Raw genomic sequence first — 15,507 nt, 5'->3', positions numbered from 1 at the left:
ACAGCAAAAAAAGGAAAAGAAAATCTGGAAACAAAAGAAAAAATCTGGTAAGCTATAAAGGAAGAAATTCCAGGCTGACTTTAGACTTCTCTGTAACGTGGGGTGCCAGAAGTCAGTGGAGCAACATCTATGGTCATCTGAGTTGTGAATTCAAGGTTTCCTCATCTATACTGCCATTGTTGTGGAGGCAAGAGAAAGTCTTTTTCATTGATGCCGGGTGCTTGAGAATCCTATCCAGGCTGAATGAGGAAAAATATTAGCACTCAAAGTATTCCAGAAAATTGGAAGCTCTATCAAAATAAAAGAACCAAGAATGGGGAAGCCAACTATTGGTGAGCATTGAAACATTCAAATATAGAAATACTTGCTGATAATTATTGCAAGCATAGTCATAAAGCAGAAGACAAATGAGATAAATATATTTTTTAAATGAGATTTTATTAAAATGCTTAGTCCCGTGCTTGGAAAACAAATGCAATAAAAATTAAATAGACACATTTAATATTAATATCACATAAATAAAATTTAAGCAAGCTAATAAATGAAACTAGAAGGATTGTGTGTGTGTGTGTGTGTGTGTGTGTGTGTGTGTGTGTGTGTGTTTATAACATTAAGCACTCAGACCTATATTAAAGATAAATTAGTCAGGAGCCTTTAGGAGCCAAATAACAAAATGTTAAAATTTATAAAATAAATATTGATAAAAAATACTGGGAGAAAATGAGACAAAGTGTGAAACTTTTTAACAGCACTTTTAGTCACTCATGACATATCAAATAGGCAAGAAGTACATATACGGAAATAGAGAAAATCTGAAGACTGTAATTAATAAGGGCAAATTCAGAAAGATAAGCACAAAGAATACATTGAGAGACTGAATATACATATGGACAATGACCAGACTGTATATAAAAATGGAACTCTGAACTGCAACCTGAAGTAACCAGCTCAGGAAGCCAGCCTACTATCTGTAGCAACCAGTCCAGAAAGCCAAACAATAACTGCTGTAGTGATATGCCCCAAATAGGAAGCACTTGATTAATAACTGACAGCTTCCCTTATTAATAACCGACTCTGCTTCCAACTTAGGACCAAACAGAGAAAGACAAATATGCAATGCTAACCAATCACATAGGATGCTGTGCTTCTGGTTAGTCTGCCTACTGCTTCCCATGCCAACAGTTTCCAATCAGGGCACACCTGCAGCCTTTTCTTTTTTTGTGTGTGTTACAAAGCTTTCCCACTCCTCTGCCTACCTTTGAGTCCTGCCAACACAAATGATACTGACTGACTTCCTTGCTATAGTAAGCTCTAAAGTAAACAACCATTGCTCTTTTTCATTTAGGTGATTTTTTTTTAATTTCCCCAATTTTAATTATTATGTCCTAATTTTTAGTAAACGTTAGATATTTTTCAAAATAAATAATTACATGTTATACCTCAAAGGTACTTTTAGTAAATTCCAAAGAGCAGGAATCCTTCTAAAAATATTCTCTGACTGCAAGGCAATAAAATTAAATGTGAATTACAAAATGTTAAAGAAAAATAAAGTTGCCTGGAAATTAAAGATAAGAATAACAAAAAACTACTAAATAGTTATTTAGTAGTGAAAGAGGAAATTAAAAATTCAACACTAAAATATTTGGAAAATAAAAACAATAAGAATTATCTCATAAAATTTATGAATTCAGAAAAAAATCCTTAGTCTTAAGCATTTTCATTATGAAAGGGAAGAATTACAAGTAATGTCATCAAGATGGCAACATAGATCATTCCTGACTTCAGTCCCCCTCACAAGAAGACCAACTAGCAAGTGTCCATAGACAAGACATGATTGTGAAAACTCTATTACACAGGGGTGATGTGAAACAACCCCCTGGACCACAGAGACCAAGAAGGACCACGTTAGAAGGGTAATTTGAAGAACTACACTCTGACAGCATCGTCCTTCCCCCAGGTAGGCACAAGGCCACACTGAGAGGGCCCTACTGGGCCTACAATTTCTCCAGTGGGGAAAAAATATCCCAAAGTGAACATCCACTTCCCCCAGTGTTACAGGATGCTTCCCAGGATGCCCTCTCTGGTCTCAACTCACAAGAATCACTGGGAAAATCTGCAGGGCTTGACCACTGTGGATCAGAAACAAGCAGAGAAGAAGGGTGGAGCTTATAACAACCAGTGCTCAGATCTTGGCAGGTGACATTTCTCTTCACACATGCACCAGAGCAAAGATCACAGATGGTGACCCCATTTGGCTAGGGAGCTTAGTTGGTATTTTTGCCTGATTTGGGTTGCAGGATATAAAATCAACATACAAAAGTCAGCTGCATTTTGATGCACTAACAATTATCTGAAAAAGAAATAAAGGAAACAATCCCATTTTCAATAGCATCCAAAACAATAAAATACTTATTAATAAATTTAATGAAGGAGGTGAAAGATCTGCACACAGAAAATTGTAAGATACTGATTAAAGAAATTGAAGAAGACACAAATAAATAGATACCCCCTGTTCATGGATTGGAAAATTTAATGTTGTTAAAATGTCCATAATACCCAAAACAATCTATAGATTCAATGCAATCCCTGTCAAGATTTCAATGGCATTTTTTCCACAGAAATAGAAAAAAAATTCCTAAAATTCATATCAAACCACAAAAGACCTCAAATACCCAAACAAATTCTGAGAAAGAAGAGCAAAACTGGAGGCATTACACATTCTGATTTCAAAATATACTACAAAGCTGTAATAATCAAACAGTATGGTACTGGCATAAATATAGACACATAGACCATTGAAACAGAATTGAGAGACCAGAAATAAACCCATGAATATAAAGTCAACTAATAGTTGACTGTAGGGAGCCAAGAATACTCAATGGAGAAAAGAGAATTTCTTCAATAAGTGTGCTGGGAAAACTGGATATTCACATGCAAAACAATGAAACTGGACCCCCTATCTTACACTGCTCACAAAGATTAATTTGAAGTGGATTAAAGAAAAATGTAAGATCTTGAAGCCATCAAACTCCTAGAAGAATACATAGGGAAAATCTCCTCGATATTGTTCTTGGCAATGATTTTATGGATATGACACCCAAAGCATAGGTAACAAAAAAAATAACCAGGCAGGAATATGTCAAACTAAAATGCTTATACATAAAAAAAGAAATGATCAACAAAATGAAAAGGCAACGTATGGAATGGGAGAAAATATTTGCAAACAATATATCTGATAAGGGGTTAATATCCAAAATATATAAGAAACTCATACAACTCAATAGCCAAAATAGAAATAATCCATTTAAATTATGGACACAGAACATAAATAGACATTTTTCCAAAGAAAATATTCAAATGGCCAACAGGTACAAGAAAAGATACTCAACATCACTAATCACCAGGGAAACGCAAATCAAAACCACAAAGAGTTATCACCACAAATGTTAGAATGGCTATTATCAGAAAGACAAGAGGTAAGTATTGGTGAGGATGTGGAGAAAAGGGGACTTTTGTACATTTTTGGTGGGAATGTAAATTGGTGTAGCCACTATGGAAAACAGTATGGAGTTTCCTTAAGAAATTAAAAACTCCCATATGATCCAGCAATTTCACTCCTATGTATATATATCCAAAGGAAATAAAATCTCTCTCTTCAAAGTATCTGTACCTCCATGTTTATGGCAGCATTATATACAATAACCAAAACATGGAAACAACCTAAGTTTTCATCAGTGGATTAATGGATAAAGAATACATGGTATAGGGCTTCTCTGGTGGCGCAGTGGTTAAGAATATGTCTGCCAATTCAGGGAACACAGGTTCGAGCCCTGGTCCGGGAAGATCCCACATGCCGCAGAGCAACTAAACCCGAGCGCCACAGCTACTGAAGCCCATGCGCCTGGAGACCACGCTCTGCAACAAGAGAAGCCACCTCTGTGAGAATCCTGCGCACTGCAATAAACAGTAGACCCCACTCGCCGCAACTAGAGAAAGCCCACACGCAGCAACGAAGACCCAATGCAGGCAAAAATAAATGAATAAAATAAATTTATAAAAAAAAGAATACATGGTACACATACACAATGGAATACTATTCAACCATAAAAAGAAAGAGATCCTCCCATTTGTTACAACATAAATGAATCTTGAAGGCATTATGAAATGTCAAAGACAAATGCTATATGTGGAATCTGAAAAAAAAAAAAAAGAACTCATAGAAACAGAGGACAAATTGGTGGTTACCAGAGGTGGGGATTGGGGGAAATGGGTGAAGATGGTCGAAGGGAACAAATTTCTGGTTATGAGAAGAATAAGTTCTGGGGATGTAATGTACAACATGGTGACCGTCATTAACAATACTGTATTGTATATTTGAAAGTTGCTTAGAGAGTAGATTTTAAAAGTTCTTAACATACTCCCCTCCCCCGCCAAACACAGATTGTAACTATGTGAGGTGATGGATTCTAACTGAATTTATTGCAATAGGTACATACAGCATATCATTACTTTGTACATATTAAGCTTATACATAGTCTATGTCAACTTTATCTCAATAAAGCTGAAAAAATATTTTAAAAACGAATGAGCAGAATTAAAATAAATAAATGAACTGAGTATGCAACTCAAAACCCCAGGGAAAAAGTGAGTGAAATTAGCATTGGAAGTGGTAGTGAACTCCATGGATGGCCTTGAATACCTCAGTCTTCCTGGTCTCACCTCCCTGCCTGAACCTCTCAATTTTCTCTGCTGTCAGATAATTAACAGGAAGGCTTTGAGGGTGGCACATACCTTCGTTTATTAGTAAATTGCTCTCCAGAAAGTGCTTTGAGGCAAAGCTAATTTCCACCAATGTGAGAAGATTTGGTCCTATCAGAAGGACGTTATTTGAATATGTGCCAAAAAATATATATTTTCTGTCTTTCCTTGGTTGAACACTCAATGGGAGTTACTCTCATTAGCTCCCCTTCTTTATGACATTTGAATAAAACAGACAAGTCAGTCTTGAAGATGATAAATGACTAATAAATTTTAATTGGCACTTTAGCTCATAAAATATAAACAGTCATTAAATTCATCCAATAGATTGTTAAAATGGAAGTGCTAAGAATGGCAGAATATGCCAAAATAGCAGCTTTAAGAACTTCTGGTTTCCTTCCGTTCTCAAGACTAAACCTACAGTTAAAATTCCTAATGGAAGATATAGAGAAGAATTAGGTAAGATTTTTTGAAGGGATCAGAAATGTGGAGAAGAGGGAAGTGAATTAAAATATACAGATGCAAAATAAAAACAATTCTTCAAATGTCTTGTAAATGATGTGTTCTTTGTTTTCACAAATACGAGTGCTGCTATAATTACTGTGGGGGAAAGAAAGGCCAAATCAGGTGTGGCTTCTTCTCTGATACACTGGCTAGGGTGGAAGAAAATGCTCCTTTTTAAAATAAGCAAATTAGACTTGAGTAGGTACAGATAGAACATTTATAGGCGAACAAAGAGAATCCGTGTCCTCAAGGAACTGGTCATGATTCTATAACTATTGCAAGCCAGTAGGGCTTTTGTTTTCAGGGTCCTTTTTAAACAAGACTCAGTGTGGATCTGTGTTGGTAGCTTTTAGAGCATTTGTCCCATGACATTTTTCATCATCTTTTAATCCTGGGTGACCTAACAGGACATTGGCCAGTTTGAAGCTCACAAGTGTCTTCTTTTGATGTAGTAAGTTCATGTCTATAAATTTTCTTAAATAAATAATAAAGAATGCTCACAAGATTTAATTGTGAGAATATTCATTGCAGAATTGCTAATAATAGCCAAAAACTGGGTGGTGGGGGGGGAGGTTATGTGAATAGTCAACAATAGGAGTTTATCTACTTAATGGGGCAGTCATCCAATGGGTCACTGCAGTGTTTGGACAACATGCGAAGTGCTGGCCTTCCAAGACATGAGGTCTAAAGAAGAAAGCATGTCACTCTGGAGGAAGCACCTTCAAAGCAGTCAAATGGGTAGTCAAACAGAGATTCATTGTCTAAACTTCTCAGTTCTCAATGGAAACTGAAATATGGAAGGCAAGCTATGCCAGAGACTGCTACTTATCTCTGTTCTCTCATTCTTCCTTAGGAAAAGAAGCTTGATTTTATTCTGGCCAATGGGTTAAAAATGAACAAACAAAAACATTTACCAGCATTTACCAGAGATGCAAGCAAAAATGAATGGGTGGGAGTTCTGGGAATGCCAGTTAAGAGGACACATATCTGACATGAGCCCCTCTTGTCCTTCCTCCTCTCGTCCTTTCTGTTAGACTAGAATCTGGGGATGATGGCAGGAGTTCTAGCAACCACCTTGAACCAAGAGCCATCCATACCATGAGGTGACCTTGAGTATGAAAATCCTTTAATAGAGTAAAAATATATATACAGGAGCCTGAGACGCCAGTGATAAGAAAATAAAATATGAGCCCTGGACCGTCTACCTCCAGAATTGTTTACATAGATGAAAATAAATCCTTGTAAACTTAAGCCACCATTATCTGGATTTTATAGATGTGCAGATGAATCTGACTCTAATTGATTCACCTACTAAATGGAAATCAAAATATTCCTTAAAGAATCACTCAAGGATACCGGCCTGTAAGTAGGAAGCTGCTCTTAGGAGGTGAGTCATGATGGAAAATATTATTTAATGAAGGGCATTAATATTGCCTTACCCAGTAATAACTCTTAACGCTTATTTTTCTCTATCAGAAGAGCCAAGAATTAATGTCTCTGAATTTAATTTTCCAAATATGTGTGTCACTGATGATGTCAGTTGAATCTGATGATTCAAGAATATGTTTATGTGAAAAAATTTGGTTATCCTATAAAACAACATTGGAGAGTCAAAGACACAACTGGTTGTAGCTGAAAGTTTCAAAAATATATAATATTCAATTTTAATATATTTGCTTTGCTATAATGCAATCTCCCTCTGTTGCCAGAAACATTTGACAAAGTCTTTTAAACATAGAAAGTTATGTTTCTGTGGATGATTTTAAAGAATATAAAAGAAAGGGGAGCTGAGTGCCCTGTTAGGGTCAGTATGGCTTAAAAAGAAAAAAAAAAAAGACTAGGGAAGGTGAGATGCCTGTAAAAGAGAGCAAAGGTTCAGCAGAGTTAGCAAGTAAGAACCAGAAGTGATGACTAAAAATATAAAGTCCAGAAAATTTGAAGAAATCTTGGGGAGGCCATTAGCATAGTATAGGGGACTCAAATCAAATTTATGTAAATCTGAAAGAATAGGATCCTTCAGCTGATACCAGAGTAACCTTTTTATACATACTAAAGACTCAGATATGTATTCTCAAATCGCTTACTACAGGATCTGAGATCATGGTGAAATGTGTATGAAGGAAATTTTAACACCTTAAATAAGAAGTTAGCCTAATCTCAGACTCTAGGCAAACTTTCTCTCTCCAAGAATTCTTCAGTTGAAATGCTCCTGATCTGACCCCTTGAGTTTTTCCAGAGGGAATTAACAAATTAATTTATCTAGACTATCTAGAACATTCGTGAGAAATTAAGCCCAGGTTAACACAGCAGACTATGGATTTGACTAGAACATGCAACTCTTCTTTTTGACAATAGATGGTGAAATTTCAGTTCATTTATTATTATTCTTGACAGTACTTTAAATTCTAAGCTGATATCCTTACCACCTCTAAATTCTTACACTTTAGAAGAACACATAGTTTTGTAGAATGTGGGTTACAACACTGTAATTAAAAAAATATGGTGCAATAAAGTTATTATACCCTCATCCAAGAATTTTGCATTTACTCGGTAATCCTAATTACCCTTTACTCTATTTACTGGGATATATTCTTTAAGCTCATAAGACGGAATGATATGGTAATATCACCTTAGTGAACCATGGAGGCTGCTGTGTATAGGGAAAGTAGAACTCTTTAGAATGCTTTGGTAGCACTGATAATGATATTTTCAAGTTTGTTGTATAAGGAGTTATTTTTATAATGGAATCTTATAAATATTTAAATATGTTAAATTTGCTGGAAGAAAAATTCAAATTTGAGCTTTATATCCCTAAAGAAATTTCTCCCAAATTTGCGGTTGCATTTTGGACTGATAATACACCAATTCTATTGGTAAAATAATTGAAACTGAGGAGCCATTGGAATTCTGCACACACTGCAGTTATGTACCTGTGATGGCCAGCTGAGCCACAAAGAAGGTCATTCTCGACTTCCTCTTCCTTCTCAGTGTAGAGAACAGCATGATGGCATTTCCAACAATGGTAAAAACGAAGAGGACCCACAGAGTTATCAACTGCTCAGTCTGTGAGAAACAAAGCAACACGAAACTGGTGTATCAGTGAGGATCAGGGTACTTTACAGAATGCAAGGCTCAGGCTTTGGTGTTGAAATGTCTTCCTCCTGGTCTCCTATCCCCACCTGTCAAAGCTCTACTCTCAAGAGAACAAAGACACAGTGGTCCTTATTTACACTGGCAGCAGTGTAAATTGATGCAACCTTTAAAAAGATCCATTTGGAAATATATGTCAAGAGATAAAAATGTATACACAGTATTCTTGCCAAACAATTTTAAGCCTATGTGAAAGAATTCTAAGTTTGAAAAAGAGCACTACAATCACTACGCATATTTACTGTAAGAAGAAATTGGAAATTGTTGAAAGATAATAGGATAGTTAAGTAAATAAAGCACTTCAATTCAGTGAACTATTATGTAGCTATTAACAAAGACATGAAGATTATGTGGCAACATTAAAAATGCTTATAATGGTAAATGGAAAAACATAATAAAATTGTATGTTGGGTGTGATTACAACTCTGCAAAATTATACATGCAGGGAAAAGACTGAAGTATACTAAAATGTTAAGCGTGGTTATTTTAGGGTAGTGTGATTATGGGTTATCTTACTATTTCTCCTTTGACAGAATTATATAATATAGTAATATTAAAGTTCCACTGAATAGTGTATAATTAGTAAAGATGAAAAAAGCAGGAATGCTACTCATTTAAAATGTCAAGTTCTTCATAAAAAGTTTTCCACTCTTCCTTCAAATGGAACTTTCCATCTACCTAAAGTCCATAGCCCAGAATAAGCAGAATCCCGGGGCAACAGGATGGGCTGGACGTAAGGACGGGGTGGGCTGAGCTGTGGGTGAGGAACAGGGAGCCAAGGGAATCCAGAGGCAAGTCGGAAATCAGAAGCCAAGAGACTTCAGCCCAAAAGGTCTGGGCAGAGTCCTGGTAAGAATGCACACGTCTAAGACTGGGATGAGAAGTGCTTCTGTTTGGAGAAGATGGTAAGAAGAGCCTGAAGAAACCCCTTGTGATGGTAAAATTGTATGTGTCAACCTGGCCAGGCTAGAGGACCCAGCTGTTTGGTCAAACCCTAGTGTAAGGTGGTTGTTGTGAAGGTATTTTATAGATGTGATCAACATCTACTATCACTCGACTTTAAATAAAGGCAGATTACCCTCCCTAATATGGGTGGACTTCAACCAATGAGTTGAAAGCCTTGAGAGCAAAAGCCGAGGTTTCTCAGAGAAGAAGGAATGCTTCCTCAAGAATTCCTTTTGGGACATAGAAATCAAGCCTAAGTTTCCAGCCTGCTATATCCTTTAAGGATTTCAGACTTGCCAGTCTGAAACACTGCAAATCAAATTATCCCGGTTAGTTGTATCAGTGACTTGGAGGTCAAGCCTCAGGAGGGCTGGAGCAGTCAGTGCTGGCTCGGCTGAGCCTTTTCTTAGGAGCTTGCAGTAACTGTGCTTTGGGCTGGGTGTCCCAGGGTGCTCTGTGAACAGGTCAGGGTCTGTTCTCCTTGGGATTAGATGATGTGTGTGGAGCAGGTTGAACAAATCCTGTGAAATCAGGTCCACTCCTTCTGCTTTGGAGTTTTCTATTGAAAGACAATCTTAACCTTAAGTCACTGGCTCCAGGAAATTTCCAGATGAGAGAAGTTCCCTACTGTTGCTTTCCAAGAGCCATGTTTATTTATTTGTTAATTCATTCAGTATCAGTGAATTGTCTCTAGTATAAAGTGTTGGCACTACAAAGGAGACTAAAACATGTAGATTGTATAAATTATACCCAGCCAAAATTAAGTCCTGTTTCATCAAGTTGTACAAAGGTCATTAAGTATGAAAACAATTACATAGCTGTAGGATCATTTATTCATAGTATACTTAAACCCATGCTTGCACATACACCTAAACACATGCATCCCAGGGTAATACGAGGGTTTGGAGAACTTGGTTTATCTCCTTTCTTAGTTTCATGGACTACATTTAGGTTTGAGCAGTGATTTATAAATAACTCACTACTTTTTAAGAATGATACTTGAATTTACCCTCTTTGTCCTATTTTCAGTTCCAGTCTGCTGAAGTTTCACTTGAGCCTCACAGGCTTTCCACCTGCGCCTCTTCCCCACAGGTACGGATGGTATACCAACACCATTCTCAGAACCAGTGTTTAAGAATATAGTTGGGGATTAAACGCCCCCTAGTGGTCATGTGAGGCAAAAATTCAAGCCAGATGCTCAATAGTGAGTAGAGGGAATAGGTGAATTTGGAATTTTTCAGTGACTAGAGACTGTTTTAAGCTCAGTTAAATAGTTGTGGGATTATGACTAATTGGTTTTTAACCTCAAGTTACTGAGGTCACGCAGTGACCCCAGCTTCCTGCAGAGCAGAAAATTACAACCTTGGTTTGAGAGGGATGAATTGCAGTGTTCTCTTGACGATGCTGATGCTGCCATGGGGCTGATACCTGGGATTTGATTCCATGGGATATGTTTCCAGAGCCAAAAAGATTTCCATGAGGCCAGACATTAAGTCTGAGTCACCATTTTGGACTGAAATTTTATCTTCCCGATAGAAAGTGATTAATAAATATCTGATGGATGAATATATGGTTGATGACAAGGACAAGGGTACTTATAAGTATCGTAAGAGGTTACTTGAAATGAAAATTATCTCAGGAAATACAGGACATTTAGCTGTATGACTTGTTGAAACTAGATATGTCAGATTTGTCTGGAGAGGAAGACATGATGTATTCAAATCCAAGGAATAATAATCCTCTTTTCCTTTGCAGTCCCGGAAACTGAAAACAAACAAAGACAAACAAAAAAACTCTAAGGTATCTTTAACAATCACAGAGTGAATAGGAACTAACATTATTTGAGCGAATCACTTTTTAATCTAGCACCTGACTGACTTAGTTTGTAATGTATAATAGGTACTCAGTAAATAGGTACTCATTGGTCAGGCTGCCAATCGTCACAGCCTGACTGATGAGATGACACTGTCCTCATTCTTATAGGTAAGGAAGTAGGGCTCAGAGAAGTTGCTATCTAGGATACCTGGCTTATAAGCGATACAGATGGAGTTTGAACATGGCTTTGCTTGACTGAAAGTCCATGCCCTGCTTACTGTAGTGGCTTTCTGCTCAAATATTAGGCCAGAGACGGTGAAGCTGCCTCATTTCTTTTCAATTTTCAAGTGGGAAACTGATCTTCATTTTCCTTCTGACCCAAACTTGTCTGAAGCTGGGTTTCTGAAGCTGAGTCGGTTTCATGACTGTCTTCCCCAGGACTGAGAGTAAGGTCAATGCTCAGTATGTGTTTGGATGGATGGACTCTGGAGTAACGTGTGGCTTCCACACAGCAGAAGTCGTAAATATTGCACAAGATGCAGCTGCGTCGTCTGCCCCAGGGATCACAGGGCTTTCTCTACCCTTTACATTTTTATGTTTCATTTTATGGTTCCTGTTATTTCTGTGATGTTGAAGATGAATATCTCAAACACAGGAAGGAGAGAATACATCATACTTCCCAAGAGAGGAAATGAAGTCTCAAGGTTATGATTCAGCCTCAGTTCTCAGCCAGCAGTCCAAGAAGCTCTGCTGTCCTGTCACTGAGACCAGTGTACCACCTGTCATTCACAGCATCAGGCTCTGAGGTCTGCTCCAAGCCTCAGTAATTGGCTTAGGTGGGTTGGAAATATCAAAAGCAGAGCTCTGAAAGCATCTAATTCCATTGAGGCTGAATCACTTTGTACCACAGGGAACACACAATCTGAAGTGAGATAGGCAGGAGCAGACTGCAAAGCTTTGGATTCCCAAAGCTGCCTCATTAGACTTGGGGAATGAGATGGATTGAGGATCTGTAGACCCTTGGGCAGTGACCATTTCTGAACCATCGGAAACCTGTCATTCAGGAGTTTGTCCCAATTTTTCCCTGTGTCTCGCGCTACCTGCTGCTTCAGAAGCATTGCCAGGTGGTCAGCAATCACTAAGGAGGTCAAGCGGGAGGCACGGGGGTAGGACCAGGCTTGCTCATGGGAGCCTCTGCCTCGGCTACTTCCCCACGACCCCCTCCTCCTGCCGATTCCCCTTTGGAAAATCTGCATTTTCACCACCCTCCCAGTAACCCAGCTTGGAGACATCCTTGCAAATACCATGGAATTATTGTCATCACAACCACTTATCTGCACTCACATTTTCTAGCTGTTTTACCTGGACCTCTGGGAATTCCGTCTTGGATTACTTTCAGGATAGCCTTCATTGCTAATACTCAATTATGAAAAAATATATAACGAGACTTTTAAATTAGTTACTTAAATTAATTTAAGTAATTAGTTTATTATTTATAAATAAACTATATATTTATAGTTTATTATTTAATTAGTTTAAATTAAAAAAAAATTAGAGAATTACATAAAGCTGCATGTAAGTGTGGATGTTAATTCCAGTCTTATATTTTTGTAAGGCTCTTAATATCATTTTAACAGGGGTCTTGAACAGAAATGTAGGTTGCACCCTCTGACTAGGGGCTGGTAGGACCAGCTGGCAGGAGGCCTCCTGCATGTAGAAGAGAGAACGTGAATGGAATGGGAAGTATTGTCACAGCCTGGGTCTGTTGAGGTGGACGGCAGGGCTGTGGACCAAGATGGTCCCAAATATCAATAGTTGGGCACTAAGTGTCATCCTGTGATCTCTCATGTAGTGTACCAGAGGGGGAAGGCATTTACCCTGAAGGGAGAGCCTTGGCATATACCTATACGATGGTGTAGAAATGATACTCAGGCCCAAAGTAGGAAGCTGTCCTTGAAGTCATGTTGCTGTGACAATGATTATACTGGTTTACAGTCTGTATAATCAAGCTCAACAAACATTTATTGAGAATCTAGCAGCTAAGTTCAACATACGTTGGGAACTTTACCGTAGTTCCACAGAAGTTCCATAGTACCATAGAAGGAAGGCTAGGACAGGGACCTTCTAGTCTGGTGGTAGAGGCATATATGTAAACAAAAATGTTCAGTGTGAACTACTGTAATGGAGATGCTGTAGGATCCCCAATAAGGGACATGTAGTAGAACTTGAGGAGGGACTGGTCATGGTTGGTCAAAAGGTATATCCTGGAGAAATTAATATGTGAGTTGAGTCTGAGAAATGAGTAGAAGTAGCCAAACAAACAAGTAGGTTGCTTGGCAAGAGTATGCATGAAGGCAGACTGAAAACTTTCAGGTTAGTGATGACAGACAGGCACCATCCAGGAACGTTAAGTGTGGTCACAGATCAGAGAAAGGCCTATAATGAGAAACTGGACTTGTGTCCTAAAAACTATTTTAAAAGTGGAGAAAGGTCCACACTGAGTCTTTGTCCTTAGTTAAAAGAACTTGCTACCAAGAGAAAAGATTCCTCCCCATCTGGAATCTTCCCCAATTGTCTTCATTGCATGTACTACCTTTGCCCTACTTCTCAACACCATCATCATAGGTGACAGAATACAACTTTAGCTCCCTCAAGCTGGGGCTGAACAAGAAAGCAATTCACTGTCTAACATTTATTTCTTAGTTTAGCCTCCAGGACATATTGAATAACTGTATTATTCAATACAGCTCTTTCTACTCTGACCAGAAAGGGTTAGTTACTAGTCTGGAGTATTTGATCATTACTGCCATGGGTCATATTTCGAGTTTAATTAGAGTGTTAACTTCCCACTGCCTAATTGTTCTCATTCATATCAGGCTTTGGTGCAAATCAGGGACTGCCTTTACATGACAGGCTGATTCAGCTTTCTGGTTACTAGTGAATCCTTGAATTTCACCAGAAACAGAAATGCACATGTCCCACATTCATTTTAATGTGAGTCCCTTCTTGTGACTCGTTCTTGAATCACAAAATGACCTCCGGATTAATCACAAATAGGGTACATTGGAAGCTTTGAGGCAATTAAATTCTGGGATTCCATCTGAATTCCCATAGTATATCAGACCACAGATGCTAGAAATCATCTTAAAACCCACTGGGCTCCAGTCTAGGTAGAAATTAATATTGTTGAACAAATAAATGAAGTGTCTGCTGTGTACCAAGAACTGAGATTAACATTTAAATTGCTATTTGAGCTCTAGATCCTTGAAACTTAGAACACTAACATTTGGATAAATTAGGTCCAAATCTCTACAATGTAGTAGAAACCAAAGTAATTCTATGTAATAAAAATACCAAGAAACTATTCTTCCTCATGATCCACACAATTAAAAAAATAACACTGTGGGAATTTGTTTTCTGTTTTGGAGGTGCTACTCAACAGGGAAAGTGTCCAAGGAAACATCCCCCTGAGGGCTTATCTCAGCTCAGACCATGATACAATCAATCTGTCATTTCCAGTCCTTCCAGGAGGCTCAAAATCAGGTAGCTAGGAGAAATCTGGGGGAGCGAGCAAATGGAAGGACAGAAGCAGATGTGAGGCCAGGGCATGGAGCTGAACATCCTGGTAGATGAGAACAGGTGGGGGAAAGGGGCCTGAGAAGGGCTCTGTATGATTCCAGGGAGATGGTTCTAGTCCTATATTGCTACTCTTGGCGGCTTCATTTTCTGTGCATCTAAGTTGGGTGGCTGGTCAACAGAATTTAAAAAGCTAATGATTGGTGTACATCCAATGACCGCTGGTCATCTGCCTTGGTTTCCACTGTCCTCCCATTCTCTTGCCTGTGTTTCTAGTCCCCTACATGCTATCTGATCCCCTACATGCAAGCCTTCCCAGCCCAGGGTTGAACACTAATCCTTCCACCTCTTATTAGTCACTTCATAGGCTCCCTGGGAGCCTATCCAAAGTCGACACATGCAGGCACCTGCCTGACTCTGAGCATCACTCCCACTCCACCCGAGCCTCTTGGATTTCGATGGAGTTGGCCACATCACCTTGGGCCTATGCTTAGGAGCCCTGGTTCCTAGCAGAGGCTAGTGCCCTGGGCCAGGTTGATTCTCTAAGCCTGATGCCTGCCTCTGTCTAATCCACCTACCTACTATTCTCAACTTAACATGGAAGCCCAAGTGCACTTTATGGTTCAGCCCATCCCAATGATAATAGAAAAATGACACAATTGGAAAACGGAGTTTTAAAGGAATAGATAATTCACATGTTGCATGCTTAATCCAGAAATCACTATTAAGATACTAATTGGGGGTCAGAGTGGGGAAAAA

At 38.5% G+C, this 15,507-nt stretch overlaps 1 protein-coding gene across 1 annotated transcript in view; it reads right to left on the bottom strand.

The window, feature by feature from the left end:
• NPSR1 (neuropeptide S receptor 1) overlaps nt 1-15,507 on the bottom strand; it is a 132,179-nt gene that overhangs the window by 100,568 nt on the left and 16,104 nt on the right. The window contains 1 exon segment of the mRNA XM_065883563.1: nt 8,193-8,325. Within this exon segment, the coding sequence (XP_065739635.1) occupies nt 8,193-8,325 (133 nt within the window).

Source organism: Phocoena phocoena, chromosome 9 (genome assembly GCF_963924675.1).
Source record: "Phocoena phocoena chromosome 9, mPhoPho1.1, whole genome shotgun sequence".
Taxonomy (NCBI): Eukaryota; Metazoa; Chordata; class Mammalia; order Artiodactyla; family Phocoenidae; genus Phocoena; species Phocoena phocoena.
The sequence above is the reverse complement of the archived record's forward strand: the minus strand, read 5'-3'. Positions and strand labels throughout refer to the sequence as shown.